Source organism: Cyanistes caeruleus, chromosome 16 (assembly GCF_971803275.1).
Source record: "Cyanistes caeruleus chromosome 16, bCyaCae1.hap1.1, whole genome shotgun sequence".
Classification (NCBI taxonomy): domain Eukaryota; kingdom Metazoa; phylum Chordata; class Aves; order Passeriformes; family Paridae; genus Cyanistes; species Cyanistes caeruleus.
Window position 1 is genome coordinate 14,342,392 of NC_141716.1, and position 15,307 is coordinate 14,357,698.

Sequence of the window (15,307 nt, forward strand, 5' to 3'; positions counted from 1 at the left end):
TAGGTCAGGAACAGCAAGTGAAGCTTTGGCTGTTGAGGTCAAGTTGGGCTGGGCTGTGTGTGCTGTGCCAGGCCATAAGGAAGGCCAGGGCACTCCCTCAGAGGGCCCTGCTTTGCTATGGAAATGGCACAAAAGTGCCTTCTCTGGACGAGTTTCCATGTGACCCATTTTCCATAGTGATGTGTGGGGATCTTGAGCCTCGTTGTCCTGGAATAACCAGCTGTGGGTGTCAGGAGCAAGCAGCTCATGTCTCTCTGTATTTGCAATTTGTAGGTCAGCAAAAGGAGAGCCTGGAATCCAGCCTGTCTGCTGCTCAGCAGCAGATATCTCAGCTGGAGATGAGCAGGAACCATCTGGAGGCTCAAGTGCTCAGAGTCACGCAGGCCAAGGCAGTGGTAGAAGGTGAGGACCTCGTGTGCTTTGTTTGTGGTGCCGCCCCTGCCGAGAAAAGCTAAGCACCCTGTAAAGCCACCTCTGTCCACAGGGCTTCTGAGGAGTGGTGGGGCTGGAGGCACTGAAAGGGCCTGAGGTCAGTAAAGTCAGCAAAGACTCTGACTCCTGCTGTTGGTGATGTTTGCAGGACAAGTGAAATTCCTGCAACAAGAGCTGGAAGCAGAGAGAGCTGTCAGGACATTGTTTCTGGAATGCAGAAACCTCCCCTCCTCAGGCAAGTGAACGTGAAAGGCACCGTGCTGAGATGCTGGAACAATGGCAAGAAGAGAAGGCAAAGAGAGAGCAGGAACACGAGAAGGTGCTGCTTGAGCTGAGGCAGAAAGTTGCCAGCCTGCAGGTCTAACAAGATTAACAAATTAGATTTGAAAAAAGCCAAGCGACAGGTAATGGTTCTGAAGGGAGAACTGGTGTGATTTTTTGCAAGGCTGGAGCTGTGGAGATAGCAGGCTATGGGGGCTGTGTGGAGCATGTCCTCCATGTCCTCTCCATTGAATTTGGGCAGGTGAAAGGTGATCGGGTCTGTCTTTGGGACCAGGAATGAGCCCTCTCACAGGAAGACAGGCAGAAACATCAGCTTTAAGTTGAGATTTTTGTGCTGCTCTTGTGTTCTGTTTTTCTAAGACATACCTCAGAGTTTCTTCACTGTTCTCTTACCACTCCCCTTCTGGTGTGTGCTGGTAGGTGTTCAGTGCCAAAGTGAGATTGTAGGACTTTTGTGGGCACAGGGAGTGTGAAGCAGAAATGCTGACAAGGATGAGAAAAATCTATTTAACGACTCATCTGGAGTATTTCTGAAGAGGAACCCAGAGATGTCTTCTGGGCTGTGTTTTAAGTCACTTCCTGGGCAGCTGTGGCTCCCCAGGGCAGACAGTGGCCCAGGGGAGCAGCAGCCAAGTGCTCTGAGGGCGCGTGAGCCCATCCGTCTTTGCCTCTTGCCACACAGATGTTGCAGGCAAGTGTGAAACCCTCTGCTCTTTGCTTCTGTGCAGGTGCTGCAGGAAGAGCAGAATGAGAAGAGGGCTTTAACAGAGACACTGCTCCAAACTCGGGGACAGCTCAGCCAAGTGTGCCAGCAGGTCCAGCAGCTCAGGCAGGAGGTGAAAGAGCAGCAAGAGAAGGGACAGGTAAGTCTGAGTAGGCAGGGAATGGAGTGCAGGGCAGGAACAAGGGCACAAAAGGCAGCTCCTGGGAGTGAGGAGGCAAGGGCTGCCTCAGGCTGTGGGAGCACAGAGCCTGGTAAGCTCCAGAGCTCAGCCACAGGAAGGAGGGCTTGCAGTGCAAGCAGAGCTGGGTTGAGAAGCCACAAGAAGTGGCTGAAGGAATGGGATTTGGAGACAGCAAGTGCAAAAATCTGAGCCTGAGGGCAGGTCCCAGGAAGTCACTGCATTTTGTAGCCAGACCATCAAGGCAAAGCTGCAAGCTGAGCTGCAGGAAGCTCACAATGAAATGCTGGCAGTGAAGAGGAGGCACAAGGAAGAACATCAGAGAGAGGAGATGAATGTCCTCCTTGAGCAGAGGGATGCTCTACAAAAGCAGGTGAGTGAAACAGCAGTGGCACTGCAGTCAGCCAGGGAGGACTCTGTGGCCTTCTTGCTTTTCCATGGCAGAGCAGCAGCTGATGGGGTGATCCCTGGGGCTGCCTCATGCTGTGGGGGCTCCATGGCAGCTGCTCTGAAGGACACTCAGTGCTCTGCTGAATCTCAGCTGCTGCCCCCTGGACAGCTGGGCCAGTCCTCTGGGCTGTTGGCCAGCAACCATCAGCATGGACTCCTGCTGGCCTCTTCTTGCTAGCCTTGGTTTGGGAGGTGCTTTTTCAGGTGGGCCACTTAGAGATTTAACCTTAAGTTGTCCATCTCTATTGGGAATCTGCCGGTCCCAGGACAGGGAGAAAGGGAAAGTTTTCCTTTCTCATTCCTAAGTGCCTCTACTGTGGCTGACAGTGGCAGGCTGTGGCTGTCGCCTCTGACTGCTTTGTTCTGTTTGACTGGAGGTGGAAGAGTTGACATCTCAGCTGGCAGCCTCCCGAGAGTTCCTGGAAAGCAGAGTCCAGAGAGCCCAGCAAGATGTGAGCGAGGCCCAGGCACAGTCAAGGCAGAAGCAATTGGAGGCTGAACACATCCAGAAGAGGCTGGAGGAGGCAGAACATCAGAAGAAGGAGCTCCAAGTGAAGCTGCAGAAACTGGAGAGGGAATGGAGTGAATGCAAAGAAGTGGCACTGGAAAATTTTGAATTGCAGGCTTCCGTGAATGTCCTAGAGAGGGAAAGAGACAGGTAAATGAAAGCCTGTGGGACTCTGCAATGTGGTGAATGCATTCCCTCTTTGCCATCTTTGCACCTACCTGGGGCTCTGGCAGCATTTCCTAAGTGGCAGATTCTGAACTCTCCATGAAGACACATCTCATTATCTGTATGTTGTGTTCATTCTCTAATATTTTAAGCCTTCAGTTGGAGTTTTTCTGAAGACAAAGGCTTTTGGGGTAGCTCTTTCCCTCTAGGGAGTGTTGTGCTGTTAGGTTAGGTTAGGTTAGGTTAGGTTAGGTTAGGTTAGGTTAGGTTAGGTGGGTGTGTTAACAGTGCTGGAGCTGCAGTGTAAGGAGCTGGATACATCCATCAGCTCCACCTTGGCTGCTGTAACTTGAGGCCTTTGGGATCTGATCAGCCTGGCATCTGATGCCTTTGCTGGGCAGAACCTTCTTAAGGCCCTGAGTGCTGATCAAGCCCAGATTGCCCTGGGAGGCACCCAAGAAACAAGAATATTTCTTGAAAGAAATTGGCCAAGAGACAAGACTCCTGTTTGATGCCTTTAATTAGGATTCAGCTCTTGGGGTGGAGGGGCCCGAGGGCTTGTTTGCACCATGGCCGTTCCCACACTGGCAGCTCCAAGGAGGAGGCACAATTCAGCTTTGCAGCACACACTGCAGAGCTGGGGCTTCCGTCCTCATGAGAGTAGCCAGAAGGCCTGTTGTTCTGGCTCGTTGTCTAGGGGTGTCAGTCCTTTCCAGTCCTCTTAGGTCATGGTGATGCAGGAAGATGGTTTCTAAGCAGGCTTAGGTGATGCAGGGAGATGATCTTAGCTTGCTAGAATATGTTTCCTTGTCCTTTTATTCCTCTGTTAGCTCATTGTTTTGGTGTCTTGCATGCCTTAGTTTGCGTATTACTTGGTTGCACAGCTTCCTGGGAGTTTCTTTGTTCTAGTGTGGCACAGCAACCATGGGAGTTGTCTCCTTCTGTGGCATACCTTTCTAATGGGTTGCTTTTGTTAGTTTAATTTAGCCCCCCATGGGAGCAGCTCTGTTACAGCAGTAGCAGGGAAGGAAGGGAAAGGTACAGGAATGTCTCATAAGAACCTTTCAAACACTTCAGAACCTGGTACGTAATTAACATTACTAATAACCATCAGAGTAAACTAGGGGTACAAGGTTTACAAATGGGATAAGAACATTAACTGTATGTAACTAAACACAGTATTTTAACTGGGGTGGATTTCTTGAGAGATTTTATTCATGATATCTCTGGTGCATTGCTCCTGATAAAATGCCCCCCCCCCCGCCCCGGTGCCTGGAGGGGCTCAAGCAGGGTCCCTGCCACCCTCCACACTCACAGGTGTTACTGACTGTGCAAAGAATGCAAGAAACCAGAGCAAGGTTAGGGGGGCTCCTCCAGCTGATCAAGTCAAGCCAGTCTTCAGTGCCACAGGATTCTTCTTCCAAGAAGAAGACAAAGGAAAGGCAGAGCACTCTTGCTTGCCTGGAGGTTTCTGCATCTTCCATCAGCTTGAGCTCCAAGCCTTTGTTGCCACTTCTGCCTTGGGCCTTTGTTCCTCCAGCTGAAAGTAGGATGGGTGCTGGTAAATCTCAGGGAACTTCCCAGACGTCCCCTGGCTGTAGGGTGCTGCTCCTCCTACCTGGACATACAAGATGGGGGAAGGAAATGTCTCTTCCATGTTGACCAAACCTCTTCCCCTTGGAGCCTGGTTAGTCAGAAGAAAATTCTTCCTCTTCCCTAATGTCTTCATTGCAGGACTTTGTTAGGTTTGTATTCACTTTCCCAGCTCAAATAGAAGGTAGGCCATGAAGGCAGGAGCTCCCTGTTCTTTCAGGAACAAAAGCAGAGTGGGCACATTCTGGGCTCTGACTGCAGGGGGAACAAACAGCCAAGTTGTTTAGACAATCCTCATTGGACAGAGCAGTTCTCTCTGAGGTGGTGCAAGTCCTAGGAGTTTATAAAATGTGATACCATTAGTAATGAGTTGCATGCTTCCCTTCTAGGCTGATTCTGTCTCTGGAGGAAAAGAGCATGGATCTCAGAATGCTGGAACAAAGGAACCTGGTGCTGAACAATCAGCTGTCTCAGTTTCATTCTGCTCTTCAGCAGGCCGAACTGGTCCCTTCGAGCCGTGCAGGACAACTGAAGCAGCTCAACACCCAGGTAAGCTGGGCACTCCATCCTCTTCTCCAGGGACACATAACACCACCTTTGGCATGCTAGTCCCAACCTCTTTCCCCTCCCAGCAGCATCCACTGCCGCCGTGTTCTTCCCAGGCCTGCTGCTGCTGCTGCACCCTCAGGCCAAGGCTGGATCTGGTGTCTGCTGCCAAAGTTTTCCCCCATTCTTTCCTGGGTCCCAGCAGGAAATCTGGGAGCAGAAGCAGCAGCACACTCCTCTGGAGCTTCTCTGTCCCTCTGTTAGCAGTGCTGTCCCTGACAGGATTGGTGCCTGTGCCAGGCACTGAGCAATGTGGGGACACAGACGTGGCTATGGCAGGCTGGGCAGGGCACTTCCACCACAGCCAGTTCAGCCCGTGTTCAGAGCTGCAGCCTCAAGGGTGCCCCTTGCCTCCCTTCCCCTGTTTTCTCTACCTTTGTCTCTACTGGATTCCTGGTTCTGCACCTTCTGTTTCTGGTGTATTTCTACCTGAAGTCTTTTCTCCTTCAATGCTCTCCCTACTGCCCGCTCTGCTGCCTCAGGAGCAGCCCAGTCCCTGAGGCTCTCTGCATCCATCTTCCAGATCCAGGCCCTGCAGGATGCAGTGACAGAGAAGGCAGCTCAGCAGGACACTCAAGAGAAGGAGCTGCTGCAGGAGCTGGAAAAGTCCCAAGCAGGAGAACAGAGCTTGAGGGACGCTGTGCATGTGCTGCAGGCTGAGGTGTCTGAGCTGCGTCTGAGGCTCCAGAGCTCTGAGGAAAGAGCAGAGGCCATGGCCACACACTGTGAGGCCATGGAGATGGAGCTGAGGATGGCTCAGGCTGACAACAACCAAATCAAGGCCTGCAATCAGGAGCTGCAGACACTGTTGGAGGAAACTCAGCAAGGTACAACTTCTCTCCCATCCATTGCCCCATCCTGTTCCACCAGCGGGGATCTCTGATCCCATGCAGAGGTAAAGGCCTTTGCCCAGAGATGGCAGACAGGAAAAACAACCAGCACGAGACTTATCCATCTAGGCGCCAGTCAAAGTTTATCTCAAGGATGATGCTGTGGCTGGCGGTGCCAACTGGCTCTGCTGTGGCTGATCCCATACACAGCTGGTGCCTTTCAGGTGCTGTGTCTGTGCTAAGCAGCTGAAGCTGGATGCCTCAGCTCAATTCCCCCAAATTTCAGGCCCTGTCAAAGCCTCCAGGCTATTGGCCTCTCTGGAGCAGGGCTGCACAGGCATCCCAGCTGCTTTGTCTCTCTTGGATTGCTCACTCAGCAAAAGGCTAAGAGCAAACACACTTTGCTATTCCTCTGAACCTTGCCCCGGCCATTCCTGCTTTTTTCTCTGCCTGGAAGTTTCCTTCATTTCTCTCACTTTTGGAAGCTCTTGTGGGCTTAAGGCCTGGCAAACCACAGCAGACAGAGAAGACAGTGCTGTTGTCTCTGCAGGGTGCCCATCAGTTTACTTTGCTTTGCTTTCTCCCTTCTCTTTCCCCTTCCCTCCTGCAGCAATATGGAGGGCAGAACAGCAGAAGACCTCTCTAGAAACTGCCTTGAAGGAAGAGGCTGTGACTGTTCATCAGAGGTGGCATCACTGCAGAGGAAACTGGAGAGCCAGGAGAAGGAAAGGCAGGATGTGCTGGTGAGAATGGCAGATGCCACAAAGGGCCATTTCCTAGCTATGTTTGCACCTTGTGTTACCAGTTCTAAGGAGCACCTTTTTCCAGTTTAACTTTCCTAATTGCATTCTTCTGAACAAGGAGGAAATGATGTTGTAGCCATGTCAAAGCCAGTTAGCACTGAGGCTGCTGATTTTCCTCCATGCTGGAGTTCTGTGCCCTGGAAGCTTTAGTTCTCCATGTCCACACTGTCTCCATTGACATTGCATGGTTTGGGCAATTCCTTGCGTCCAAATCCATGTTCAGATTTCTAAATATCTGGAGCTGGCAGGAGGGATGAGAAGACCTAGGTTGCTGTTAATTGAAAGGTGTTTGGCCTTGGCCGTGTGAGAGCAGGCAGTGGGGAGAGAAGAGAGGAAAGCCAGGTGCTGATGCAGATCAGGACGTGTGCCTGCAAGGGGAGAACTCGTCCTGAGTGGCAGCAGGGAATGACTGATCTGGCCATTGGTGCTGCAAGAGAGGGCAGTGGGGCTCTCGGGGGTGCTGCCATGGAGTCTACACAGGAGTGTTGGAAAACCACTCCTGTTGCCCCAAGGCCTTGGAATGAAATGCTGAGGGTGTTTGCTCCTCCTTCCTGATGGAGAGCACATCCTCATGGCACTGCCTAAATCCTGCTTAGCATTGACTTGAAATCCTGGCTGCAGTTCTGGCAGCTCGTGCCCAAAGGAACACGGGAGTGGAGCTGCCAGAGGTCGGGGACGGGCAGAAAGGAAGCTGGGATGGGCTGAGCGAGCTGGGAAAGAGGCAGCGTTAAGGGGGGCCCAGCCAAGGTCTGCAGCAGCCCGAGAGGCAGAGAGAGAGGGGGGCAGCACGTGCCTGCCCCTGCAGCAGGAGTCCAGATCTGGTATGAGAAGCAAACCAAGGGAGGCAATGAGTGAGTCTTCTTCTCCCTGTTTTGGCAGCATGAACGGGAATTGTACCACCAGCAGCTGAGAGACATGGAAAACAACATGGGTGCACCTGACATCCAAAGAGGGAAGAAGATAACCCAGGAATTGGAAGTGGAGAGGGAAGACATGCAAGAAGAGTTGGACCACGGGACTGCTGCTGCCTTGAAGAAGAGAGGAAGAGAAGAAATCAAAGGGACAGAGAATGCTCAACTCCTGAGTGCTGCACTGAGGAAGAGTGAAATGGCCAAGGGGACTCTGAAGAAAAACTTTGTAATCCTGCAGAGAAAATCTCCTGACAACTGCATGGGCCAGTCTCATCTCCAGGTAGGCACAGGCACTGACCTTCAGTCCACTCCAATGTCCCTGAAGGATTCCAGTGATATTTCCCATAAAGAAGTGGGACTCTATATCCCTGTGAGTCCAGGCCTGCTTGGCCAAAGCAGCCCAGGCTGCGGCAGGCAGCCTTGTCTGTCTGCCTGGCCCCAGCCAGAGACCATTGACTGGCAGATTGTTTCCTGGCATGCCCAGAATGACTGCTACAGCTCTGGAGTTTGCTGTTCAGATCAGCTGCAGGCCAAATGCTGGGCATGGGGAGCTGCTTCTCCTGTGCTCACACAAGATCATGGCAACACGTGGGGATTTGGATTTGGTGTGGGAAGGAATGGAGCAGGTGAGCAGGGCGATGGACTAAACCCAGCAGAGTTTTGTACCAAGAGATGTGAGCAGCAGCAGCTGCACTGCTGGTGCCTTGAGGATGCTTGCCAAGCTGGAGATTTCTGAGGGACAGCTCTTGTGGTGTTTGAAATAAGGCAATCATCTCCCCTCTGAATCCCCAGCAGGCTGTTGGAGCACAAGAGGAGCAGCTGTTACTTGTCTCACAGAGCAGGCTGGAACCTCAGCAACCGCTTGCATCAGCAGATGATGCCTGAATGAACCACTGAGCCCAGGAGAACTTTTGAGCACGTAAAATGGGCTTTCTGTGCCTCCACGGAGCCTCAGGCTCCTCTGGAGCACAGCACGTTTGCCCAGGCAGTGCTTTGCAGTGCCCTGCTTGTTTCCTTGCCTCTCCCTGTCCCTGCTGCAGGCACAGCCTTTTGTTTGTTCTGTCTCTTGCGGCAGCCCATGGCTTTCTCAAAGGTGCCTTCACTGCACTGTCTCCCTCCCTGGCCCCGTGTCCCTGGACACACCCTGGCCTCTCTTGCGCAGCCCCCAGCGAGAGCTTTTTGCCCCCAGTGTTGTCTGGTGCAATTCAGGCTCTCAGAGCAGAGATCTTGCATTGATGTCCAGAGGTTCTTTTGCTCCATGTTTGCTGACAGGTTTCTGTGACCTTTCTCCCATCCAATGTGCAGGTGGAACGTGAAGGAAGAAGAATCAGAACTTTTAGGAGAGTGTTCCCCCCAGAGTCCTTTACGTTCAGTGTCTCCAAGTCTGAGCAGCAAAATAGGTCAACTTCTGAAAGAAGCTCCAGCAGCTCAGGGGAGCAGCAGTAGCCCTCCTGCTGATGCACAGCCTGTGGAGCAAGGGGTCAGTGGCCCAAATGTGTCCTTTGGAAATGAGAGTTGGGTTCCTCACTGCTGTTGGAACTTGCTCTGCTAGACCTGTGGGGGCTGAGGGATGTATGTGGGAAGGGTTTGGCAGCCGTGGACTGGACTTGTTGATCATCTGAGCTCTGTTCAGGGCCAGTCTGGGAGCCTGTTCCTTTCCCCTTCCCCGAGGGCAGAGTGTTGGTGAGGGCTGCAGCTCGAGGCTGTGTCTGCCCTGACAGCCGGTACCGTGGGGCTGTGGATGCTGCTGCCAGCGTGGGCTTGTCTGAGCCGGGCCTTGTGCCTCTTTCAGGTGTCCCTGCTGCAGTCACAGCTGGCCCGAGACCGACAGCACCACCAGCAGAACTACATTGAGAGCTGTTCAAGGACCAGCCAGGAGCTGTCAGACCTTCACCAGGAGCTGTCCTGCTCCTTTGCAGCTGTGCTCAAGGAGCCCAAAGCTGCTCTTGTGGAAGCAGAGACTTGAAGCTGCATCAGTCTCTGAATCTTAACTTGGCAGGGACATCCTTGGGCCATCAGTCTCTGGAGAGACAGGCCCTGGAGAAGGCAGGTGCAGCTCTTGTGCACAGAGGATTTGTGCCCTGCTCAGAAGGCAGTTCCTGTCAACTGGGGCACAGAAATCCTCCCTAGGACACAGACAAACACTATCAAAGATGAGGGCAAAAAACACCTGCCAAAGCTCTTCCAAGCAGACCCATTTGGTTCTTGAAGGTCTGTTCCTAGTGAGGAATCTTTGATGTAAGCAGCAGGACTTTTCTTCTGCCTAGAAGACCTAGTGATATATTCGCAAACAGAGAGCAGAGCAGGAAAAACATGCACTTGTGGCTGTCTCAGGATTCTTAATCCATTTTATGAGCTGACGCTGCTCTTGGCCGCCCCGGAGCTCTGGGCTGGCTCCACAGTGCCCAGGGTCCAATGGGAGCTCGCGGAGGGAGGGGTAAGGGGAGGAGGTTACAATACCAGGGACCAATGGGGATACAAAGAAGGCGGGAATACAACATAACAACCAATAGTGTTTTGAGGAAGGGATGACATACATGGAAGGAGCTGGAAGGAGAGGTGGGGTTTACAGGGATGGATGGGGAGCTGGGGCAGGGTAAAGGTGATTGACGGGGAACATTCAGAAAAACTGGGAGGGGTTTACATAACAGACAAATGGAACCAACCAAAGCAGTAAATGGGAGACAACCAGGAACATATCAAACAGACGAAATACTAACAATTTTAACAGAACTGAATAAACATACTACAACAATGGGCCTTAAACACTGCAGCTCTAGGCATTTCTGTGTAGGAATTTGAAAAGTCCCTGAAACACCATTTTTCCTCCTCAGGTGGCTGTCCTAAAGGCAAAGCTTTACTTTCCATGAATATTTATAAACACCAAGAACCTTTTTAGGATTTTTCTTACATCTCCCCTTGGTCAGTGTCCTGGGGTGACTTTATGATACTGGTATCCCAAATCGTCTGGTTTATGTTATATATTAAGTTGTGCACCTTTAAGACTGGCTTTGAGAGCAAGAGAGGGGGAAGAAGAAGCACGCAGTGTGTTAAGGAAAAACATCACTCCCACACATCCCGCTTCTGGACTGTGGTGTCGGCAGCACAGACAGACAGCGGGACAGAGCTTCTCTCTGGCTTTTAGTTAGTTTTAGCTAGCTGAGGCAGAGGAGTTCCCTGGACCTTTGTTTTTTTTCCAATTTTTTTGGATCTGTACAAGCCTGCTCTGGACTGAACACCCAGCCAAACCCCGGGAGCTCACGCCTGTGGCCCACCGGGGCCTGGGCCTTGGCACTTTCCAGCGCCGGAGGGACTGATAAGAACCTGAGCGAGCCGAGCTACACCACATGAAAAAGACTTTTTCTTCCTAGATTTGCCATCCCATCGAACAGCAAGAGGTTTTATTATTTAATATTATTCAATTTCTGTTAAAAAAACAGCTTTTTCCACTTCTCTCCAAGGAATTTTTTTTTTTTTTCTTTTTTTCCTTTTCCTGAACCAGTTGGTAGGGAGGGGCATTTCCCTGTGGAAATCCCCATTTAGAGTTTTCCTTCCTGATTTGCCCTAAACTAGGACAGTCAGGGAAGACAGGAGAATTCCTGTGACTCAGGAACTAATCGCATCCCAGAAGAGCATGTGGGTCTTGAGAATGCTGAGCCTTAAAACTGGTGCTGCCTGGAGCAGCAACTTGGAACTCATGTTATGAGCCAGGTCCCTGCCCAGCTGCCCAGCTTGGGCTTGGACCTTGCGACGGCCAACAGCACTTTGATCGTGTGCTAGTGACCCTGCAAAGGCCAAGAACGTTTGAATATTTGGGTTAGGACCCGGCAAAGGCCAAGGGCCTTTGGACACTGGGGTTAAACCCTGCGAAGGCCAAGGGCCTTTGGACACTGCACTTTGGACACTGTTTGTGCCAAGGAGCAGATGGACACGCGACGGGTGAGTGAGAAAGCCACTGCTCTCCTTGTGCCAAGCCCTGCAGGGGCCTGGGTGGGCCTGGGCTGTGCCTCAGGGAAGGCTTCCCTCTGGGAATAGCAAGGGTTTAACAGTTGCTGTTCCAGAGCTCCAGCAGCTTTGGTGCTTGCTGTGGGGACAGGCCTGGGAGGGAATGGGGGGCACCTGGCCATCCCAGAGCACAGCCACATCTCCTCCTCCATCCTTGTCCAACGGGAGGGGCCATGGGCACAAACAAGGGTCATCGCCTTCCCCTCAGCCTAATTTACAGTGCAGCCTCATCACTTCCCAGAGGCAAACTGGGGTTTCTCTCAGACATTTCTGAGATGATCCCCAGTGGCCTAGGGGAGGCCACGGGGATAACAGGAAGATGCTCCAAGGGCTGGAGCACCTGTGCCAAGGGCAAAGGAGGCAAGAGTTGGGGTTGTCCAGGTGGGAGAAGGTTCCAGGGTGATCTTAGAGCTCCTATCAATGCATGAAGGAAGGGCCTGCAAGAGAGCTGGACAGTGACTTAAGGCAGGGGCCTGCAAGGACAGGACGAGGGAAAATGGCTTCCCACTGAGACAGGGCAGGGATGGATGGGCTATTTGCAGGGAATTCTGCCCAGTCAGGATGCTGGGGCCCTGGCATAGGATGCCCAGGGAAGTCTGAGTGTGCTCTTCCCTGTGCTCTTCCAGGGAGCTCGAGGTCTTTCTCACCAGGGACAATCCTCCCGAGCCCCTGAGGTGAGTAAACTGTGCTGAGCTGGCTGGGATTTTGAAACTGAATGGACACTGGTTCTTGTGGGATCAGAAGAGGCATCTCAGTGGTCCTTTGGAATAGGAAGAGAATGCCTGACTAACAGCTGGATGTGGGCTTTCAGGCACTGACAGACGACAGTGACAGCATGGCCCATTCCGTCGTCTGCACTGACAATCCTGGCAGCATCCTCTCAACTCTGACATCCACGGATAAACAGGATCCCTTTGCATTGCTTTGGGAAGTCTCAGGGAATTGTGGGCGCTTGCAGGAACGTACTGGTCAAATGGACGAGGAAACCCAAACGGTCACAAGCCGCTATCAGCAGATGGAGGATCTGATAGAAGAAATCAGAGGGTGAACATTTCCTCCTCCTCCTCCTCCTCTTGCATTCCAGATGCAATCTGCTTCCAGGTCTGGGAGTTCAGAGGTTCCTGGGTGAAGAAATCACCTGCCCTACCATGTGTGGCTCTTGAGCATCGTCCTGTCAGGGTTTTTCATGCTCTACTGTGACTCCTAAGGCTGTGTGGGAGATGCACAGCCATGTTGGAATAGAAGACTCCTTCTTCTCACCATACCGCTCCCCTGAATTCTGTTCTTTGCGTGCCTCTGCCCAGCCACTGCTTCTCACTGAAGGAAGGCAAAATCCTGCCTTTCCCTTTGCCTCTGGAGGATTTCCTAGGGAGGGAAAGAGCAAGGTCTTCCTTAGCCCACTGCCCCCTGCTCCAGCCTGGAGTGCTGGAAATGGGATAGGTGACTCTTGAGGCCTCTTTGTTCTTCTGACTGAGCCTTGTCTCTGCAGTTGCTGTGAAAACATTGAGAAGTCCAGGGAAAAGCTGCAGCAATGCATGGGAATCCCAGAGCCAGGAGCCTTGTGGCTGCGTCAAAGGAACACCGAGCAGCAGAAGGAAACGTCACCCCAGGTGGAAAAGGCCCAGCAGCAGGACAGGATGGAGGTTGGTTTTGGAAATGAGACTGGCTTTCCCTTGAAAACTTGTCTTGGCCCTTCTTGTACAGTGGAGGCTGCACTGGAGGGAGAAGACCCCTCATTGCAGAGCGAGCTGTAAGTCAAGAGGCAGACACTGGAGGAATTGCAGCTTCAGAGGGATCTGCTGGAGCAAAGGAGGGATGATGTCACCATGGCTCTGGACACCTCATTGCTAGGCAGCACCTGTGGGAGTGGGAGTTGTGCCAGCCAGATCAGCCCAGATGCTGTTTCTGGCAGAAGAAGACAGGGACACTGCTGTGGACAGCTGCCTCAAAATGGCACACACCATCATTGAGGAAGGGCTCAAGGTGTACCTTGTCCTGTTTCCAGGTTTCCCAGGAGCAAGAGTCATTGAGCAGGGCCCTGGAGCAGCTGCGACAGCAATCCTCTGGCCAAGGGCAACCACTGGCCCAGGTGCACAGAGAGAAGGAGCTGCTGGGCCAGGAGAAGGCTGCCTTTAAGGGACGACTGGCAGCTATGGAGCAGCAGAGGCAAGAGCTTTCCAAGCAGATGGCAGAGACCAGGTAAAGGCAGGGAGCAGAGCCTTTCAGATGTTTTTACATTCCACTGACATAAAATGGTAGTGTCTCAAAAAAAAAAAAAGTCACAATATGAAGGTTATTTTTCTGACATCTAAAGCCAACAAAGCTCTCGTCAGCCTTGGGCTCCTGTTTGTGCTGCCAAGCACATTCCTGTGGGAAGTCAAAAGCAAGCCACCCAGCCCTGAATTGAGTAGTAGTTAAAGCATGCAGAGGTTGAGTGAAACCTCAAGTTTCTCTTAGGTTTGGTTCCTTATGCTGGGCATTGAACATCCCTCGTTTGTTACCAAGTAGCTTGACATGATCTTGATCTTCAGAACTGAAGCTCCATCTTGAGCATTCCAGGCTCTTACCTGGGGATGTTGGGAGTAGTGCGCTGCAATTCTGGGTGAAGCCAGAGGCTCCTGCTGAAAGTCTTGAGGCTTTCTGCTTCCAAGCCTACTCTTGAGAAGTGTGGGCCAGGTGCTAGGGCTGGTTAGAAAGCAGCAGGGAAAGCCCTTTGGAATCCTCAACGACCTCTGGGGATTATTTCTAATTGTTGATGGGCATCCACCTGCCAAGCCAAACAAAGTCCCTTTGCATGGTCCCTCTCACTCTGTAAAGAAGGACAAGCCAATTGGGCTACTGCCTGTTTAGCCAACAATACTAAAATAATGGTGGCAAGCCTACTCCTTGACCTTGCAAGAGTTTAAACAGCAGTCTCTGCATTTAGGGTGTTGGTATTTTTCACAAGTGCTCCCACGACCTTGAGATTTTTCTGCATCATGCCAAGTAGTTCTGAAGTCTCTTAAATACACGGTGTCTGGAAAATGATGTACCTTTATGTCCATTTTCAAGAGTATTAAAATGTCAGGAGTTGGGCAGGACAAGAGACTGTCCTGTCCCCCTGCAGAGCAGCTTGCAAGTGCTGATGACAGAAGGGATGTGAGCAGAGGCTGAGACTTTGCTCATCAGCCCATCCTGTCCGGGCACAGCTCCCCAGTGTCATAGGTCAGGAACAGCAAGTGAAGCTCTGGCTGTTGAGGTCAAGTTGGGCTGGGCTGTGTGTGCTGTGCCAGGCAATAAGGAAGGCCAGGGCACTCCCTCAGAGGGCCCTGCTTTGCTATGGAAATGGCACAAAAGTGCCTTCTCTGGAAGAGTTTCCATGTGATCCATTTTCCATACTGATGTGTGGGGATCTTGAGCCTCGTTGTCCTGGAATAACCAGCTGTGGGTGTCAGGAGCAAGCAGCTCATGTCTCTCTGTATTTGCAATTTGTAGGTCAGCAAAAGGAGAGCCTGGAATCCAGCCTGTCTGCTGCTCAGCAGCAGATATCTCAGCTGGAGATGAGCAGGAACCATCTGGAGGCTCAAGTGCTCAGAGTCACGCAGGCCAAGGCAGTGGTAGAAGGTGAGGACCTCGTGTGCTTTGTTTGTGGTGCCGCCCCTGCCGAGAAAAGCTAAGCACCCTGTAAAGCCACCTCTGTCCACAGGGCTTCTGAGGAGTGGTGGGGCTGGAGGTCCTGAAAGGGCCTGAGGTCAGTAAAGTCAGCAAAGACTCTGACTCCTGCTGTTGGTGATGTTTGCAGGACAAGTGAAATTCCTGCAACAAGAGCTGGAAGCAAAGG

General features: G+C 52.1%; 2 protein-coding genes across 4 annotated transcripts in view; one reads left to right on the forward strand and one right to left on the reverse strand.

Moving 5' to 3' along the window:
- LOC147650241 (uncharacterized) overlaps window positions 1-15,307 on the forward strand; it is a 293,456-nt gene that overhangs the window by 188,586 nt on the left and 89,563 nt on the right. For 2 of the 3 annotated variants that reach the window (XM_086853483.1, XM_086853484.1), the window contains exon 4: window positions 2,444-2,724. In XM_086853483.1, the coding sequence (XP_086709609.1) occupies window positions 2,444-2,724 (281 nt within the window). Of the gene's footprint in view, window positions 1-662; window positions 837-1,442; window positions 1,578-1,851; window positions 1,990-2,443; window positions 2,725-15,307 lie in introns of those variants that run through there. The other variant, XM_086853482.1, reaches the window with a different exon arrangement.
- Window positions 1-15,307, reverse strand: part of LOC111943906 (uncharacterized) — a 261,321-nt gene that overhangs the window by 161,567 nt on the left and 84,447 nt on the right. The window lies entirely within an intron of this gene.